Genomic DNA, 17,105 nt, shown 5'->3' on the forward strand with positions numbered 1-17,105 from the left:
TTAACAACAAAATAAACAGACGCACACCCTGTACACTGTTAGGTAGAGTCTTATTTGAATTATTTGTTGAGGTATGTGTTGTATTAATAATCATAATTTGCAACATAACTAAAGTTATTTAATATGTACATGCAGTGGAGTGACTGATGTCAATTTCATCAGTCTGTTGAAAACCATTGAAGTCAAATACTCTATTATGTGAATCTACAAGTCTGTGTACAGCACAGTGTGGTTTCATGTCTGTTGGCTTAAAAAAAAACATCTCAGTCTGTCAATCATATCCATTCCTTTAATTTTGCTTTTTGTGTTTGACATTTAGGGTTTATTTTGCATTCAATTTGAAGCTAAACAACTTAGGCTGCTGGTTTAAAAAGGAAACAAAAGGAGGTCGAGTCTTAAACGACACACTGACTAAACAAAAATGCTCTGCAGTTACAGCTGCTGCTTGAAGAGTCTTAGAATTAAATGTCATATCCATTCGATTTGTTTTGGTCAGATTTCTTCCAGCAGCCCCTTATCTGCTCCGTCCTTAGCGCTGAAATCATCAGTCACGCTTTGCCAACTGGACATATTCTTCTGCATGGCTTGTTGCGGAAAAATAATGAGCAGCCAATGCATCTTGCTTGCTTGAGTGACTCATTTCCAGTCTATGAAAACCATAGGTGACATCTTTAAGGGTGAACAAGGCTACCAGGTCTACCAGAAACTCGTGTCACCTTGAAAAATCAAATCACAAAACATTTTAAACCGCTTAGTCATGAAAATAACAAACTGTCACTCACCCTGAGTCTATGCACTTATTCTGTTTACACTCTCTCGCTGTGAATTAAAAGTATATATAAAGAAAAACCAAAGGTGTGTTTTATGTCTTTAAGATACATGGAACAGAACTTAGTGCAAAGTCATCTCTATGGAAACCACGCACAGCTGACCAGCGCTGCTCTGGCATCATAAATTAGAGGTGGACAAAAAAAAAAAAAAGGATCAACAACCATCAAAGTCACTGCATGTGTGCACAAGAGATCACCACAGTTCAGTGTTTGGGCGTCAAAGACAAAAGGTCCTTGTCTCCTGTTCTCAGTTCTCTTTATCATTATAACGTGGCTCCTCCTTCTTCAGAACTTAGTCTTAGTCACCTGAAACTGCCATCCATCCATCCATCCATCCATCCATCCATCCATCCATCCAAGAGTTCAGTTTCAGTCCACCAAGTTTCTTTGCTCTCTCATGACTACTGCTCCTCTCAGCAGTGTCACAGCTCCCAGGTGACACAAGGCACTAATCCTTGTCTTCACCTCAGGGTTCCCTAAAAGGCCACAGACTGGAGCATCTGGAGGTCAGGTGCTGCTGGTCACTTCTTGGTTTTCAACCCCTTGACCCTTAACCCTGGCTCATGGATGCAAAGGTTATCTAACCTTAAGAAAGAGGCGGAGAGAAGGAGGGGGATGGAGAGGGAAGCAGAGGGCCGAGGGAAGAGAGAGAGAAAGAGAGAGTAGTAATTTAATTTCCATTCTGTTTGCTTATTCTTTAAAACACACCTTGTAAAAAAATTAAGACCGAAAATGTGCTGTGAACATACTGGAAAACCTAAGGAAGGAGTTCTCAAGCAGCTCCCTCACATACATAAACACACTGACAAACAGCAGCACAAACAAATCCAAAAAAAGCAGACAGAAAAACAATGTTGAGCATTTCACAAGAAAAGAATCCTGCAGAGATCAAAATGACACAGATAGAAACACACACACACACACACACACACACACACACACACACACACACACACACACACACACACACACACACACACACACACACACACATATTTAGGTGCATATTCAATTCTTAAAATGTGTTTTTCCCTACAATCTCTATCCATTTGTATTTGGTGGTATGAGAAATGAACGACTTCTTTTAGGGGGTGATTAGCTCATGTTGCCAGCACAGTTGATTAAACGTGATCAAACCTCACCCACACTGCCATCATTAAGCAGATTATCTTAACATTTAAAAGCTACGTTTCTTCGGAATATTTGATTTTAATTGTTAAATTACTACAAGTGCTTATTTAATCATGGAAATTGAACGTTTAAAACACCTTTTCATAACTCGGTCCAATCTAATCCACTGATAAAAACTTCACTTTACATACTGGTCAAATGAGTGACATGGAGTTTAATGCTGCTGACCTTCTGCAACTCCTCTCTTAGCCATGAGGGAAGGGGCTGTCCAAGGCGATGCAGCAGCTTTGACAGCTCCACGTTGTGTTCCCTGTAGTACCTGGAGAGATATGCACGTGCCTAAAGACAGAATTGGGGTGGGGGGTGGGGGATGCAAGTGGATAAATGAGGATTTCATGTGTTGTAAATCGATAAAGTACAGACAGACACATGGAAACAGAGGTAAAACAAGGAAGTTTAAAGAGAGGGCGGACATGTGAGGAATACAGGGAAGGTTGGAAAGAAGGATATTAATGAAAGACAGCAATGGAGTAGGGGGCAAACAAGAAATAGAGAGAGATTAATGATGTGCCACCATCTTTAGATTAGTATATTTCTCCTCAGTAGGACTTCAGGGCACTAAGTGCTGAGTGGTATGAACAGAGCTAAGAAAAGAGAGTTTAGAGAGAGCGAGAGAAATAGATATGAAAGGTGCACGGGGTCCATTATCTCTCCCTCCTGTGTGCATCTCTCATCTCTCCCCCTTTTTTTCATCTCTCCTCCCTGCTGCTCCCTCCACCTCCCCCCTTCCGCATCTGTCCTTTCTTTCCGTCCCCCCTTGTGGAAAATCAAACACAGTTTAATTACAGGTGACGCCGAGGCGCGGCTATTAGCCACATGTGCGAGCGCACGCGGGGAGACAAATTGCGGCTATGTGTGTTTGTCTTCACGTGAGAGCGAATGCGTGATTCATTGTCTGCGGGTCTGGGGGGCTCCTATGTGAAATCAGTCGCCAGGACAGAGATTTATGGATTGGATTTTTCTCCTTCTACCTTTTCTCTCTCCAGCCTAATCCCCACAACCTTCCTCTCATGGGTGTTCTGTCACCATCAAGTCCTCATAATTAGGTTGTAACTTTCTGGCCGGATCTGATTGGCTGACAGTTTCCACCCCTATGCTGAGTCCTGTGGGAAATTTTGCCACAGCAACTGAGGGGACTGTGGGTTGTCACTGTCATACAGGCAGCTGTTTTTTCTTCTTCTCTTTATTGGCTTCTTTTCTAAACATTTCCATGCACATATCAATTTTCTTTGAGTATAAGTTCATTTGAAGTCAAATGTGGACGTTTACCTCTGGCTCCATAGGGGGGTACTTCCTCCCTTTGCTCTTCCCCAAACATTTAGTCTTTCCCCCCTCAAGGAGCTGACACCAAAAGCCCTTCTGAGGGTCAAACCTGAAAATAGAAAAGTAGAAGATGTTGGAGAAAGACTCGTATTAAAGCAAAAATGAAACCTTAATGCTACCATGTTTGAATTGATTACTTCGTTTGGAAATTGGGCCTGAAAATGTGGGGCCATCTTACTTCCCAATTCAGACAGACTCACGCTGTCACCACACATCCAGCGCACTCCCTGTTCGTCCCTTCACTTTAGTCTTTCTGACTGTTGTGCCGTCTCATTTCATCTCTCTCTGATGTCCCCCTTCTCTCTGCCTCCCACTCCTTGTCTCCCCTCTCTGTTGTGCACTCTTTCTCTCTCTATACCCACAGTGAGTACACACCTGAGTATAATTTGTTTTTTTTTGTTTGGTGTGTACAGTAATCCACTGGCGGTGATAGTTCTGGAGATGAAATGGTACAAATGTTATTGCTTTACTTATTGGTTTGGGTTCATTGTGTGTAAAGACACCCCGGGGAAGGAAAATGTGCCAGTATGACTTGATTTGATTTTTATAATGTACTAATCCATATTAATTAAGGGCTTTTATTTTTAATCATCTATTCAAATGCCTGGAATTGGATTCTTTATGCCACAACATAGCAATGGATGAGTGCATATTATTTTCTATAATAATACATTTATCTTTAATAAGTCTCCACCCAATAACACATGTTGTTATCAGTTCTAATCACTTATCATCTCAAACTTGACTGTGATGACAAGTTCAGTTAAAATGAGTCATATCATCTTCACTTGGAATGATCAGGCATCAGGACTTGTATCCTAAAAGAAGTATAATTTATTATTATTATATATTTATTATTTTTGTTGGCACCTTACTTTTGTGTAGGAGCACAACATTCAGTTAAAGGACAGGTACAAGGATATAGATTATGGTTAAGTGCTATCTGGCAGGCAGAGTAGAAGGGCTAATGTGGATGTGACTGAAAGATGCAAATACTGTTATTTATCTGCATGCATCAGTGGGTGAATAAAAGCGAAAAAAAGAGTTAAGTGGTTCTTCTTCAGGTTTCCTCTGACAGGACAGGAGAAAGAAAGGAGGGGAGCGGGTGGGGGGGATTAAATAAATACGCTCAAGTGTTGAGGATCTGTCAGACTGCTGCCATGTCAAAAGAATCAGAAGGAGAAAAGAAAGATTAGGCTTTTGTGTAACCCGATCTTCACCCAAAACGTACACACACTCCACAAGCACACAGACAGCATTCTTATTATTCTGTCAAAATGCATCTCCTTACAAATTATTTTGTATGCATGAAGGCTTGCGATTCAAGACAGAGGCACTCTCTGTCCCAATGCTAGCTACAAATTCTAGATGTCCCTGTCTAGAGATTTGAGGGCTCGCAGGCAGATTGCATTCTGATGAGTAGCGCTTGAGAAATAAACAGTTTACCAGTCCTTCCAAACTCAAAAGTCTCAAACAACATCTCTAATAGAGAACGAGTTGAAACAGACTGTCAAGAGCTTGAACTCAGTTTGCATTTTGATGCACGGTGAGATTAAAGATTTTATATTATTAGTATATTAGTATAATATGCTGTACTTATAAACATCCCACTGCTTACACAATTAAACCTATTATTTCAGTTCATTCACAACATTTGCACTAATTATGTATCATAGTTAATGGCACCGGTGTGGCACCGTGTGTACAGTAAGTGTAGATATGTCTAGATTTAAAGAAATAAAGTTATTTGGTTTGACATAGTGCAGCAATCTAACCATACATGTCGTGCCTCTTTTTTTTTTTTTTCTTTTAGACAGCTGTGAAACTGACAGGCAGGCAGTGTAAGAGAGAGCACAGTCAATGCTCTGTTGGAATTTGATCCAGGGCCAGCGGCTCAGGAGGCTGAGCCGTCAAATGATTGTCTCCTTAATAAAAAAAGAATGCGTAACCAAAACTTGCCTGCTACGTTTCATGACGGTATTTAGTTTCATTCATTTGGCACGATGCCCAAGAATTTCTGCTCTGCCTTGTGTACTTAAATATGACAAATTCCAAGTGAAGTAAATGACTCAACTCATCATGTTTCCATTATTTTCTACCCTGCTGTTTATTTTCACTACTTGGTCTCATTAGTCCTCCTCCTTCTCTCTTAGTTGTGAGCACACCAAACTTCATGACCCACACAGACGGACAAAACCTAAAACATAAATCTGTGAAAAACATGACATTTAGTGGCTCAAAGGACGTAGTAGACTGACCATCTGCCAGTGGCTGAGCCTTGGTGCCAGGTGATGTCACTGTACTGTTGTACTATAGAGATACTCACAACACCTGGCATCATCAAACATGGTCAGTTTAGTGTCCTGCTGATCACCAGTAGATGTCAGGCTTCACACAGATTTGGATTAGTTGTCTTGCTCTAGCATGAACCTGAACAATCATTTCTATCACACCTCACACGAAAGGTGCGTTACCTCAGGATACCAGTGACCGAAGAGACTGAAGACAGAAAGCAGGCGTCGACATAATGTGTGTGCGACTTACGTAAGAGCCTGGGAGTAGTTGAAATGAGGAGTGACCCCCAGGAACTTCTGGACTTCATCCATCACTGCTGCAGGGTCAGTTCTCAGTTGATGGCCATCTATGATCATCACCTACACACAGATATACTGCTGTTGTAACACTATGTACCATTAACCTTATGTCTAGTGCATTACAACTCATAAAGCATGGGGACCACCAACCTACTTTAATGCCCCAAAAGTTGTAACAAACAACAGATTTGATACTTCACATTTTTCTTTTTATGATGAATTACTCCTCCAGACTTAACAGTTACTAGCTACAGGCAATGTGCAAAAGGCTGCTGTGTGTACACTAGTTTCCATCGAAACACGAAAGCAAGAAAGTTCAAACAATCTTGGCCAGTTTAGTAGAAACACCTAAACCATCTACTCTGATCCAATACAACAGCTCTACCACAGCATCTATGGCTACAAAGCATGCAATGTTTCAGTTATTCAGTAATATTGTTGGATATGTCTAAATTCAATGAATTATTGTTTAAGATTCATTAATTATATCAGACTCTATCATTGGAAACTTTAATATGTGCATGTGTTTAATAACTTGTAGTAGTTGTTTAAGTTTGCATACCTGGTTAGCAGGGTAGTACGTGAGCCACTTCTCTAGATGTGTGGAGTAGAGACCAGGGGTGAGACAGCGGCTCTGCAGAGAGCGCAGCTCGGCTGGTGCATCTGGTCTTGCACTGATGACATCATAAAAGGTGTAGCGCAGGGCTGCATGGTCCTCATGAGCTCTTTGATGCTGGGGAAAGACAGAATTATTAAGCTGATCTGTCATTGATGTTCACATCTCATTAACAACACAGCCTTAGGCAGAAGATTCGAGGAGTTTGTGGCATTCCGCACATTAAGACGTATGGATATATCAGGTTCAATAACTTAATGCTCTTAGAGATAAATCAGATTCTCAGCCCAGTCTTCGATACAGAACTCAATGCACATCAGTACAGATGTGAAGCGTGTCGTGCGATGAAGCAGGCCGACGTAGAGGGTTTAATAATGCATGTGCAGTCGCTGGCATCTAATGTGCGTACCTGATACCAGCTATAGGCCCTGTCAGAGGGGTTGATGAGCAGGGTGATGATCTTAGCCTTAGGCAGCAGGGCAGCAGCTCGTCGTGGGGTCTCCTCTGAGGGGAAATAGTTAGCGCTCTTCTCAAACAGGAAGTCCGTACTAACATTAGAGGGCACGGGAAAAAACTCCATGTACCTTAGGAAATACACACACAGACAAAAAGTGAGAAGAAGTGTTAACACATGTGCACACAGTCACGGTCGACATCATTACTGCAAACTCCAACACTCATACACAAGTACGTCTTTACAAATGATACCAAAGTCAAACTCAAGTTTTAAAGTCACAAAGTTAAAAATAAACAAGACAAAATTCAAAGTCAATATAATTCTAACAGTGTTTAATGAAGAAGTCTTTTCTGGATGACTTCGGAGAATGCACCAGCTGTGTCTCTGTCAGCTACGTAAGTAACCCGTTTATGGGTCAATTTAGGCAGCCATATGTCTGTTGGCTTATGTTTGCAGGCTTAAACGATCATTTTGAAGAAGCTGATGAACTGTTTTGAGCTCCCTAATGTATCACCGAAGACTGCAAGACGCATTACTGCCTGTGACGGGATCATGGATGAAAAAAAGGTTGTTTATAATGTTTCACTTCACCTTAGGTTCTGACTTATAAAAAGCACAGATAAAGACTGAATGACAGAGGTAAGTGCATGTGTGTGTGGGTGTGTTCTCACCAGTCAATTCCTTTGTGGTAGTTGTTGGTGTTAAAAAACTGGACTTCCTCATAAGTCTTTGGGCTGGGGAAGTTACTGGAGATGGAGGGATGCATGAGTAGGAAGAGATAAAGTGCTGTCGTTCCTGGAAGAAAGGGCATAATTCATAACTGGCTTGTTAATTCAGTTCAGCAGAGAGAAGTGTGTGTGTGTGTGTGTGCAGTGTGTAGTGTGCGTGTGGTAGCTGTCACCCACTGATCTATTCTGGATGATTTTACCCTCTGCAAAATTTATATCTTGCTGGGAATACACTGTGTGTGTGCATGTGTGTGTGCATCTTGTGTGTATGTGTGTACAGTGATCACAGGCCTCCCCATCAAATGATTCAAAACCATTTGACACCAATCAGCACTGGGGCTTTGGTCGTGCCCTCTGTCTCACCCTGAGCAGCTCTCTTTTCACCCCACACACACTTACGCCTACACATCCTGTTACCCCCCCCCCCCCCCCAACACACACACCCTGTCTCTTATTTGCTCCAATATTTTTGACACGCGATGCATACTCACAAATTAAAGGAGAAATTATTCGACTATAACTGTCATTGGGCTTCTAACGATTTGGAAAACGATCACCTGGTTAATTTGCAGCACTGCAGGCCCTCCTCACCTCTCAAATCAAACACCGGCAATTACAATTTTTGAAATCACATGGAGGCAACACACTCAAGGCCTCCAGAGTTTTAATAATCTCATCTTTGTTTTGTTTTGTTGTTGATGTTGTTTTTTTTTTGACAGAGAAATAGGAAAAGAAAAAGAGAGTGGTAGACCAATACTATCTCTCTATGCATCTAAAGTAGATAGTATGTGGGTGGAAGAAAGGAGGTAAGAGCCTCCTCCTTTGTCTCGCTCTGACAGGGATTAAAAGAATGGGCTCTGATGTGGAGGACCTACACACCTGGGCACACAGAGAGAGCCTCTTTGTTGCATGTGCACGTCTGAGTGTGTGTTTGTCTGCAGCTTACCTGTCTTCTGTGGTCCTATAACCATGAACTTGGGTAACCTGTCGCAGGTTTTCTCTTTAGACCAGATGTCTTTATGTCGTTTGTCATCGCATGGATTCTGCACAAGCCGAGGCAAAAGGATTACAGGTTAAAGCAAAGACGCAAAGTAACGCACACGGAGACATGTGCGCACCCGAGATGAATGAAGAATGAACGTTTTTGCTATTGTGTCATGCATATTGTGTAACGACGCTAAGCTGCTTGGGCTTACAACACAAAGTGTGCCATTATATACATTTTCAAACAATCCATCACTATTTCAGATCTTAATTCTAAACAACACAATTCACAAATCAGCCTTGTTTTCCACACCTTTGGGACAAGGTTAGCAAACTTAACTACCATTAAAATTTGTGACTGGCCATTTTATGGGAAATTAATTCTCATAAATCCTCATTCTGCAGTGCAAAAGAAAATGGAACTTTCCTTCCACGCCCACTCTGTCTAATGTATATTTGCCTCCTGAATAGTTCTTTCTATATAATCTACACAATACGTCTGTTCAATTCGACTGTGCACACAAATGCACGGCAACAGACGTACGCAGACACACATAAGCCCATGTGGCTAAATACTCATGCAAACACACCTGCCAGAGTGGGTTCCTTTGTTCAGGGAAAAGCTGGAAGTATTTGTGTGCGAGCTGCAAGGGTGGCAGTGTGTGGAGTTTCAGGTTTGTCCACGAATGAAGAAAGGAGGCCAAATGGACGAACGTGTAAAGGCCCAGTCGATCATTGCCGTAGTTAGACAGGTGGGTCATGAATATGCTGATCTGGAGGGAAGAAACAGAGACAGGGATAGAAGGGAAAAAGAATTGGAGAGAGGGAAATAAATATTTTAGTATTGCAAAATGTGATAAAGTCAAACTACTATTCCCCAAGTTGCCATGTTTGTAAAAAAAAAACTGCGGCAGTGCAGTAAATCTAATTACTGTTGTTGTGGCTGCAGAAGAAAATAAACAGATTATTTCCCAATGTGTGATGGTGTTAAAGTCGCTAACAGAGCAGCTGTCCACCGACTATCAATATTTGCCATCACTTGGCAAAGTGACACATTCACTTTGTTACGTACGATTATACATTAACTTTCAGTTCAATACGCAATTTCAAGTATGAAAAGGAAAACAGATAAACTGACACTGATGCATTCCCCACTCCTGATAGATAAAGCTGAGGAGGCAGCACAATGCTCCTCGTAGCCACTGGGCGATGGGAAAGATGCAGTTACACACGTGGGAGAGTGTGTGAAAGTGTGTCGGGGTGTGTTCGCGATGGTAAGTGTGTGTGTGAGGGAGAAGGAGAGACCCAGGAGGGGGTGAAGGAGCGATAGACTGTTGGTCCAGGCTATCTGTCCGCACCTCAGTGCTTTTATAGGCTGATCAAAGAGACAAGCTAAGATAGCTGCTACAGACAAACGCGCATGCACACACACACACACACACACGGGTGCACACATACACACATATATGTTTCTATTGTGATTGGAGGGAGTCTGTGAACCTGAAGCGTCTGGATGAAACATCAGCCATTAAGACATTAATTATTTGGTGCATGTGAGTAAGTGTGTGCTTGAACTGTTTGCATATTTGGTATGAATGAATGTGGACACACACACACACACACACACCCACACACAGTGAATCGCTTGGTGACAGAGGACTGTCGGGTGCTCCTCTTTCATGCTGAAGGTTGCCGTAGACACAAAGCAACACAGTGTGTCTCGGTTTGATGGATCAGCGTCCGGTCGACCTGGAAAGCTGTTCGGAATACAGATCGCTTCCGACTACTGATGGGAAGAATGTGTGCGTGTGTGCGTGAGACAGAAGGAAAGAGGAACAGACGTGTGTGGCTACTTGTGTGTGTCTTTGCGGCAGAGGAGAGGTCTATGTCGGCGTAATTGTTTATGCACTTGTGTTTTTCTTATCTTGTGCTCACTCAGCACAAGCAAAGCGGCGGCGCACCGTTCAGCCTCATATCAACTAACTTAGCTCACGTTAAAGCAACAATGCGCAACCACTGTCAAGACATCACCAGGCACTCAACCCACGAACAACGGAAATGCACAGCAGTAAAAACTGTTTGCTTGCTCCTCCTCTCCGATGAATCGTAATGTCAAAAACCCCAAACCTCCCTCTTCAAAGCATGAATGGAGAACCTGAAGCACCATTCTTGGAAAAGTGTTAAATCGAGTTTGACAGTGTCTCGGCAGAAACATCTATTCACATTTGGGAGTAAGGAGGAATATTTCGCACAGCATGCTGCAATAGTTGGGGGAGGGGGGCGGGGGTCACGATGTGAATATTATAAAATGAAAAGCTTTTGAACTGAAATACAGTGAATGTAGACAAATCTGACCTGAGAAAATAAGATGCTATAAACCATTTCAAAGTCTCCCACCTCTCCCTTTTTTGTGCTTTTTGGAAAGCAGGCAAGGGTGATCAAAAAGTGATTTATGTTCCCTTCAAACCACTCAATACCCTATGATGTCTGACTCAGGCTGTGAGGAGAGTGTACTGTATGTGTGTGGGGTGTATTCGCAGGTGTGTGCGCGTGAAAGACCCAGAGAGCGAGAGAGAGAGCACGAGACAGAGAGAGAGAGAGAGTTATTGAACATGGAAACATTCATTATGGAGCTTAAGCACTGGCTGCCAGATTAAACAAAGAAGAAGAGAGATGATGATTTGTGTTTGTAATTGAAGAACTGCAGAAAAAGAAAAATGTACACAGGAGGGAGGGTGGCAAATGAAAAACAGAGAGAATAACCTTGGCAGGTGACTCTGAATTAAAAACAAGAAGCAAAAAAAAAAAAAAAGAAAGAAAGAAAGAAAGAAAACCCACTTGAGAGAGTGTTAATCTCTCGACACAGTGCAAAGCCCAAACCTTTTTGGTGGAAGGACTCACTTTGGCGAAGAATTCAATTAACTGAACCATATAAACCTTTTCTCAGCATCCAGTGCCACATCTCATTTCCTGAATATGAGATTGCTTCAAGTCCCCTATGTGCCTTTAATAAAGGATACTGCACTAATAATTTAAGATCGGAATTGGGCTCAAATTATGCTTGGAACTGGACTGGGAGAGAAGTGTATAAATGAGAGAAGCCAACGCAACCCTGCAGCCTCCCTCTTTTAATCTTTGTCCCTTGTCTTTTCCTCTCATTGCTTCTACACAGCTTCATTTCCCCCTCTCTTCTCTCATCCTTTTAATGTCTTGCTCTCACTCTCCTGTCTGCTCTAAAAATTCACTTTGTGTGTGTTCGTTTTTTTCAGTTTTTTTTTCCCCTCCTCTCTCCGATCTCACGCTGACCTAGATGCTCTGATGAAACATGTCAGTCCAGCGTGGAGTGGTACTCTTCAAAATCCATACGCACACAAACACTCATATGCACACAAATGCCATGTCTTGGAAGATTACGAGAGCACCGGTCATGTATTTGAGTTTGTGACATGTTCAAATCCACTCTAAGATTATTGCATTTTTGAAAACATTACTTGATTTTCACTTTTTCTGCTTCTATCTATCTATCTATCTATCTATCTATCTATCTATCTATCTATCTATCTATCTATCTATCTACATAGAGCTGGAGGGAGTATATGATCCACCATTAGATGAACTGGCACTGCTTGATGCTGTGAATGGTGCATGCGGGGATGGATATTCTAGACAATTCTTCCCTCGCTCCATTGCCAGTAAGAAAAGCAGGTGCGAGGTGCATGGAAATCTGTGACGAAACAGACGTGATGCACCGTGATTCAATTCTTTAATGCAGCACTGTGATGTTGAATTTGTGGAAGATAACGGCTTCGAGACCTACACCGTGTTTTATTTTGATAGTGCTGCCTTATTCATAGACGTGTGGATTTATTTTTGAAACATGAGCAAAAGGTTTTGGGTGAGATATGTCCTCACTGACATACTGTGCTCTCTCTATCTAAAATGTTTTAGCATGAGCCAAAGCTGTTGAGAAAAACTGCAAAGGACACTACTCGGTCATAAATGGATAAGGTGCTCACAGATGAAAAGAAAAACAAAAACAAATAGTCCAGTAATAGCTAGAAAAAAAGCAAAACGTGCGTCTTAAATCCTTCATTTGATGTGAACTTTAATTGGCTGTGGCATCCCAAAGTGTGATATTGGAAAAAAAAAAAGCTGTTGATGGACACTATTGTGCCACAGCGTGCTACGCAAATGAAACAGAGAAGCTGCTCACAGCTGGAAATCCAAACTAATTGTGCGCTGCGGTGTCAGCTCCAAACACACCGTTAAATTAACCAAATGACTCTACAAACTATATTCAAATAACTTTTGGGAAAACATCCGAGCGGCGTCTTTGTTGTCGCAAAGAGTTTAAGTTTGCATCAGTGTGAATGTCAGTGTGATTAACGCCCACTGGTGCAAACAGTTAAACAGCTTGATTTCTTTTGTGTTTTAAGTGAAGAACTGTGTACTATAAAGACTTGATATATACACCAAGTATATTTCTATCTTTAGCACAGCTTCTTCTACTACTCTCTCACTCCTGCTGGGTCTCTGCTGCTTTTCTCTCTCCTTCAGTGTGAAGCTGGAGCAGCCTGTTTCCCATTACAGACCACTTAGTTCCACATACATTTCCCCTTGATTGAATTGTTATTGCTACTAAACAGAAGCCTACTCCCCCCGTCTCCTGTTTTCATACTCCCTCCTTCAGCATCATCATCCTCTCTCCCCTTTCTCGCCCTTGCAGTGGTTCTCTCTTTCTTTCACACAGTCCATCTTGCAGCCTCTGCCTCATCAGTGGATAATTGAAAGCTGAACGTCAATACAGCAAATAATTTCAATTCAATTTATTCTGCCAGCTACAGTCAACATTGCCTACTACTTTACCCTCACTTTGTAATTTCTCCTCCTGTTTGGATTGTAGCTTATTGTGTGTGTGTGTGTGTGTGTGTGTGTGTGTGTGTGTGTGTGTGTGTGTGTGTGTGTGCACGTGTGTGTGTGTGTTTGAGAGTCTGTACGTGTTGATGAGCTGCAAAAGCCTTCAGTAGCAATCTGCAGGACTCCGGAAAAAAGGGAAGGAGTGGAAATGGGAAATGAAACAGAAAGAAGTGTGGAAAGATTCACATGTGTGAACAAAGTCAACATGCGCAGGTTGAAAAATAGAAAAAGAGAGAGAAAAAAAAAAGAAAGATGGGGAGAGATAGAGGGCCAGCGGAGCCGCAGACAAAAGAGGAAGGGTGACTGATGGGAGGGTGAGTACTGGGTAAAACAGAGGGATAGGAGAGAGGGAGATTGTGCTGATATTTGGTGTTTGGCTAATAAGCTTAGTGGCAGAGCTAAGCGCTAAATGTCAGCCCTGATATATGTCTACAGCTCTGCTTATGTCAGCTAGACACACATTTATTCATGCACATGCACACATACACAGACTTGTACAAATTCAGGCACAAACATATATGCTTGTGTGAGTGTGTGTGTGTGTGTGTGTGTGTGGGCCTGCATGTGCATCACTTCCTCTCGGTATGTGTCTGGATTCTCAAGTGACACAAGATGCCGTGACCTGAAAATTAAATCTCAATCTGTCTGCCACCTTCTCACCGTGCTCTCCCCCCGTCTCTCCCCCAGCCCTCTCTGGCCATTTATTGGGGAATGACTTGTGCCCTATTGGCTGTTTGCAGAGTCTAGGTCGTCCAATCGATTGCAGAGCGTATGTGAGTTGGGGCGTCGATGATTGCTGATGCAGCCCAGAATGATGCAAAAGCATCCAAATGCGCACAGACACATGCACACGCGTACAGTACGTGCACAGTACGTGCACGCGCGCGCTCAATATGTTAGTTGCTGTCAGCGGTAAACTGCCACCACAGTGATTTAAAGTCAGTGAATGGGAAGTGACAATGTTACCAATGTGCAGCTCATCAAACAATAGGAAACCCCCAGGGGACTAAAGCAGTGAGCTACAAAACACTATTGATTACACACACACACACACACACACACACACACAGTTCACACACTAATGAAAGCTTTGCAAATGGAAACATAGGAGAAAAAAAAAAAACTTCAGTTACATTATATGTGCGCGAGCATGTGTGTGTGTGTATGTAGACGTACATCACAGCCAATAGCTCTCATTTAGTGTTCAAATTGCTTTTGCATTTAATAGGTGACTTCATTTCGAGATATTGTACAACAAGAGGAGAGTTTAATCACTTATTACACTGATTAAGAATGGGGACGGGAGGGGGAGGTGGGGGGGGACAAAAGATTGTGGAAACAGAGGGAAAAAAGTAATTACTCAGGGTTTCTAGCTCTTAAGAAGAATTTCAAATCCTGGAGTAATTTATTTAGTGTGTGTGTGTGAGTGAGTGAGTGATTGTGTGTGTGAGTGAGTGAGTGATTGTGGGTGTGTGTGTGTGTGTGTGTGTGCAATACAATTTATATGGACAAATTATATTTAAATAGCAGTGTTGAGAAGATATGGCGCAACTTTAAATGGCTTTTTAAAGGGTTAAAACTTGGTTAGTTTGGTGTTAGACATTTAGTTGTGATGGTTAACGCAATAGACACACACACACACACACACACACACACACGCACACTATAGAACAGCGTGCGTGTGCTTGTCTGAACTAGCCAAGTCATTTTTACTTCCTTTTCAAGCTCCAGTGAAAACACTACTAGTCTCCCTGAGAAGTATGCAGCAAATTACGTTTGTTCAGCTTCAGCTATGTTGCCTGGCACCGCGGATGCCGCTACCGAGTTTTGATTGCGAAATGGCACATAATTATTAGTTCCTATTAATGTTCACTCAATAGAGCATGTTCACACTGGCAGGACTTTTATAGATACAAGTCACTGTTCGTCTGGTATAATCTCCCGCTGACTCTTACAATTCAGCTCTCTAAATCACTCCACCTGCTACAAGGGAAAAGATAAATTATTCCCTGACTGGGTATTTACTCCGTACCAACCACCTAGTCTTTTGCCTATTATTAGACAACCACTGCCACTATTAGAGGATATGTAGAAACACTTCACTATGTGCTTACCAGTGGTGGTGGGTTACCAGTAATAGTGGTACTATTGTGTATATCAGCTGTTTGAGAGCAGTACAACAAGCATATACAGAATTTTGTTGGAAAATGTCACGCTTTCTCATTTGAAAACGGTGAAAACATTGCACTCAAAGGCAGAAAAAGAGACGCACTGAAAAAAGAACATAATGCAACAAATGAGCACCAAGTCAATAAAAGAACAAAGAATGAATACAGAGAAATGAATGAACCAAAAGGAAAAATGTCAAGACAAGAAAAAGAGACAAAAGATGAAATTAAAAAAAGAAAGAAAAAACAATAAGAGACAAAGACAAAGTGGTGCAGGAAGAGAGAGAGGAAAGGGCTACATTGGATTGTTGTGCGAAGCCGCACTTAACTCTGTGATGTTCGCTGAGATCTGACAGCTCCTCTAGTTCAGCACTCCCCTACCTGACACTTCAATGAAGCCCGCTGCTGGTCTACGAGCATCCTCGTGCGTGTTTGTGCCTGTGCACATGTGTGGTTTGAGTCAGACAGAGATTGTTTGGGGATAATTCCTGTAAAATCCATGCCTGCCTTCAACTGTGTAGGTGCGTACGCTTGCGAACGCGTGCGCGTGGATGAGCATCTTAACTGCCACCAAAACCTAATTCTGTTCCTTAATTCAAAGGAGAATCTAGTTGAGCTGACACACGCAGCAGGGGTAAGAGAGAGAGAGAGAGAGAGAGAGGGGGGGGGAGGATGTGTGTGTGTGTGTGTGTGTGTGTGACAGCAACCCCCCTGTGGTGAGACCTAATTTAAAGTGGGGAGATGAACACAGCTCCACAGTGAGAAGCAGCCCCTGACAGGAAAAGAGACAGACACACACACACACACACGCAAACCCTGCAAAAATAAAAACGAATGAACCAAACAGAGAGGAAGTTACCTTTACCGAGTGGGAAACCCAGTTGGTGCTTCACAGAGGTGTAAAAATCAAAATAGAAAGTAACAGTCCTCCCTGTTCCTCACTCATATGCATGTGCAAGTGTGATGTGTATTTGTGTTCCAGCTTGCTCTGACTCACCGGGTTAAGAAGCACTGTGAGAAACAGCTCTCCCCCACGGATGCTTTTGTCCAGCTCCTTAGGTCCACCGGGGTACTCCTTGTAGTAGATGGTGTGAGTAAACAAGCCGCATGTCTGACGAGGCAGCACCTACATGCACGCGTGAACACACGGAGAGAGACAAGAAATAAAAAGAGGAGTCGTTAATCTTTCACACAGGCAGCACAAACGAACACATAGTTCATAACGTTATCCAAATGTGCTCAGCAGGGACTAATCTCTAGGACAAAAAAAAGAATCTCTTGTTGACTCCACTGACTT

The 17,105-nt window shown here is 42.4% G+C and overlaps 1 protein-coding gene across 1 annotated transcript in view; it reads right to left on the reverse strand.

Annotated features, from left to right (window-relative positions):
- Positions 1-284: 284 nt before the first annotated feature.
- Positions 285-17,105, reverse strand: part of ndst3 (N-deacetylase/N-sulfotransferase (heparan glucosaminyl) 3) — a 36,499-nt gene continuing 19,678 nt past the window's right edge. Inside the window, 10 exon segments of the mRNA XM_026360744.1 lie at positions 285-1,415; positions 2,190-2,300; positions 3,291-3,393; positions 5,889-5,998; positions 6,501-6,671; positions 6,964-7,138; positions 7,683-7,806; positions 8,686-8,782; positions 9,314-9,496; positions 16,806-16,934. Coding sequence (XP_026216529.1) covers positions 1,407-1,415; positions 2,190-2,300; positions 3,291-3,393; positions 5,889-5,998; positions 6,501-6,671; positions 6,964-7,138; positions 7,683-7,806; positions 8,686-8,782; positions 9,314-9,496; positions 16,806-16,934 — 1,212 coding nt within the window. The 3' untranslated portion in view covers positions 285-1,406.

Source organism: Anabas testudineus, chromosome 1 (genome assembly GCF_900324465.2).
Source record: "Anabas testudineus chromosome 1, fAnaTes1.2, whole genome shotgun sequence".
In the NCBI taxonomy this organism is placed as follows: Eukaryota; Metazoa; Chordata; class Actinopteri; order Anabantiformes; family Anabantidae; genus Anabas; species Anabas testudineus.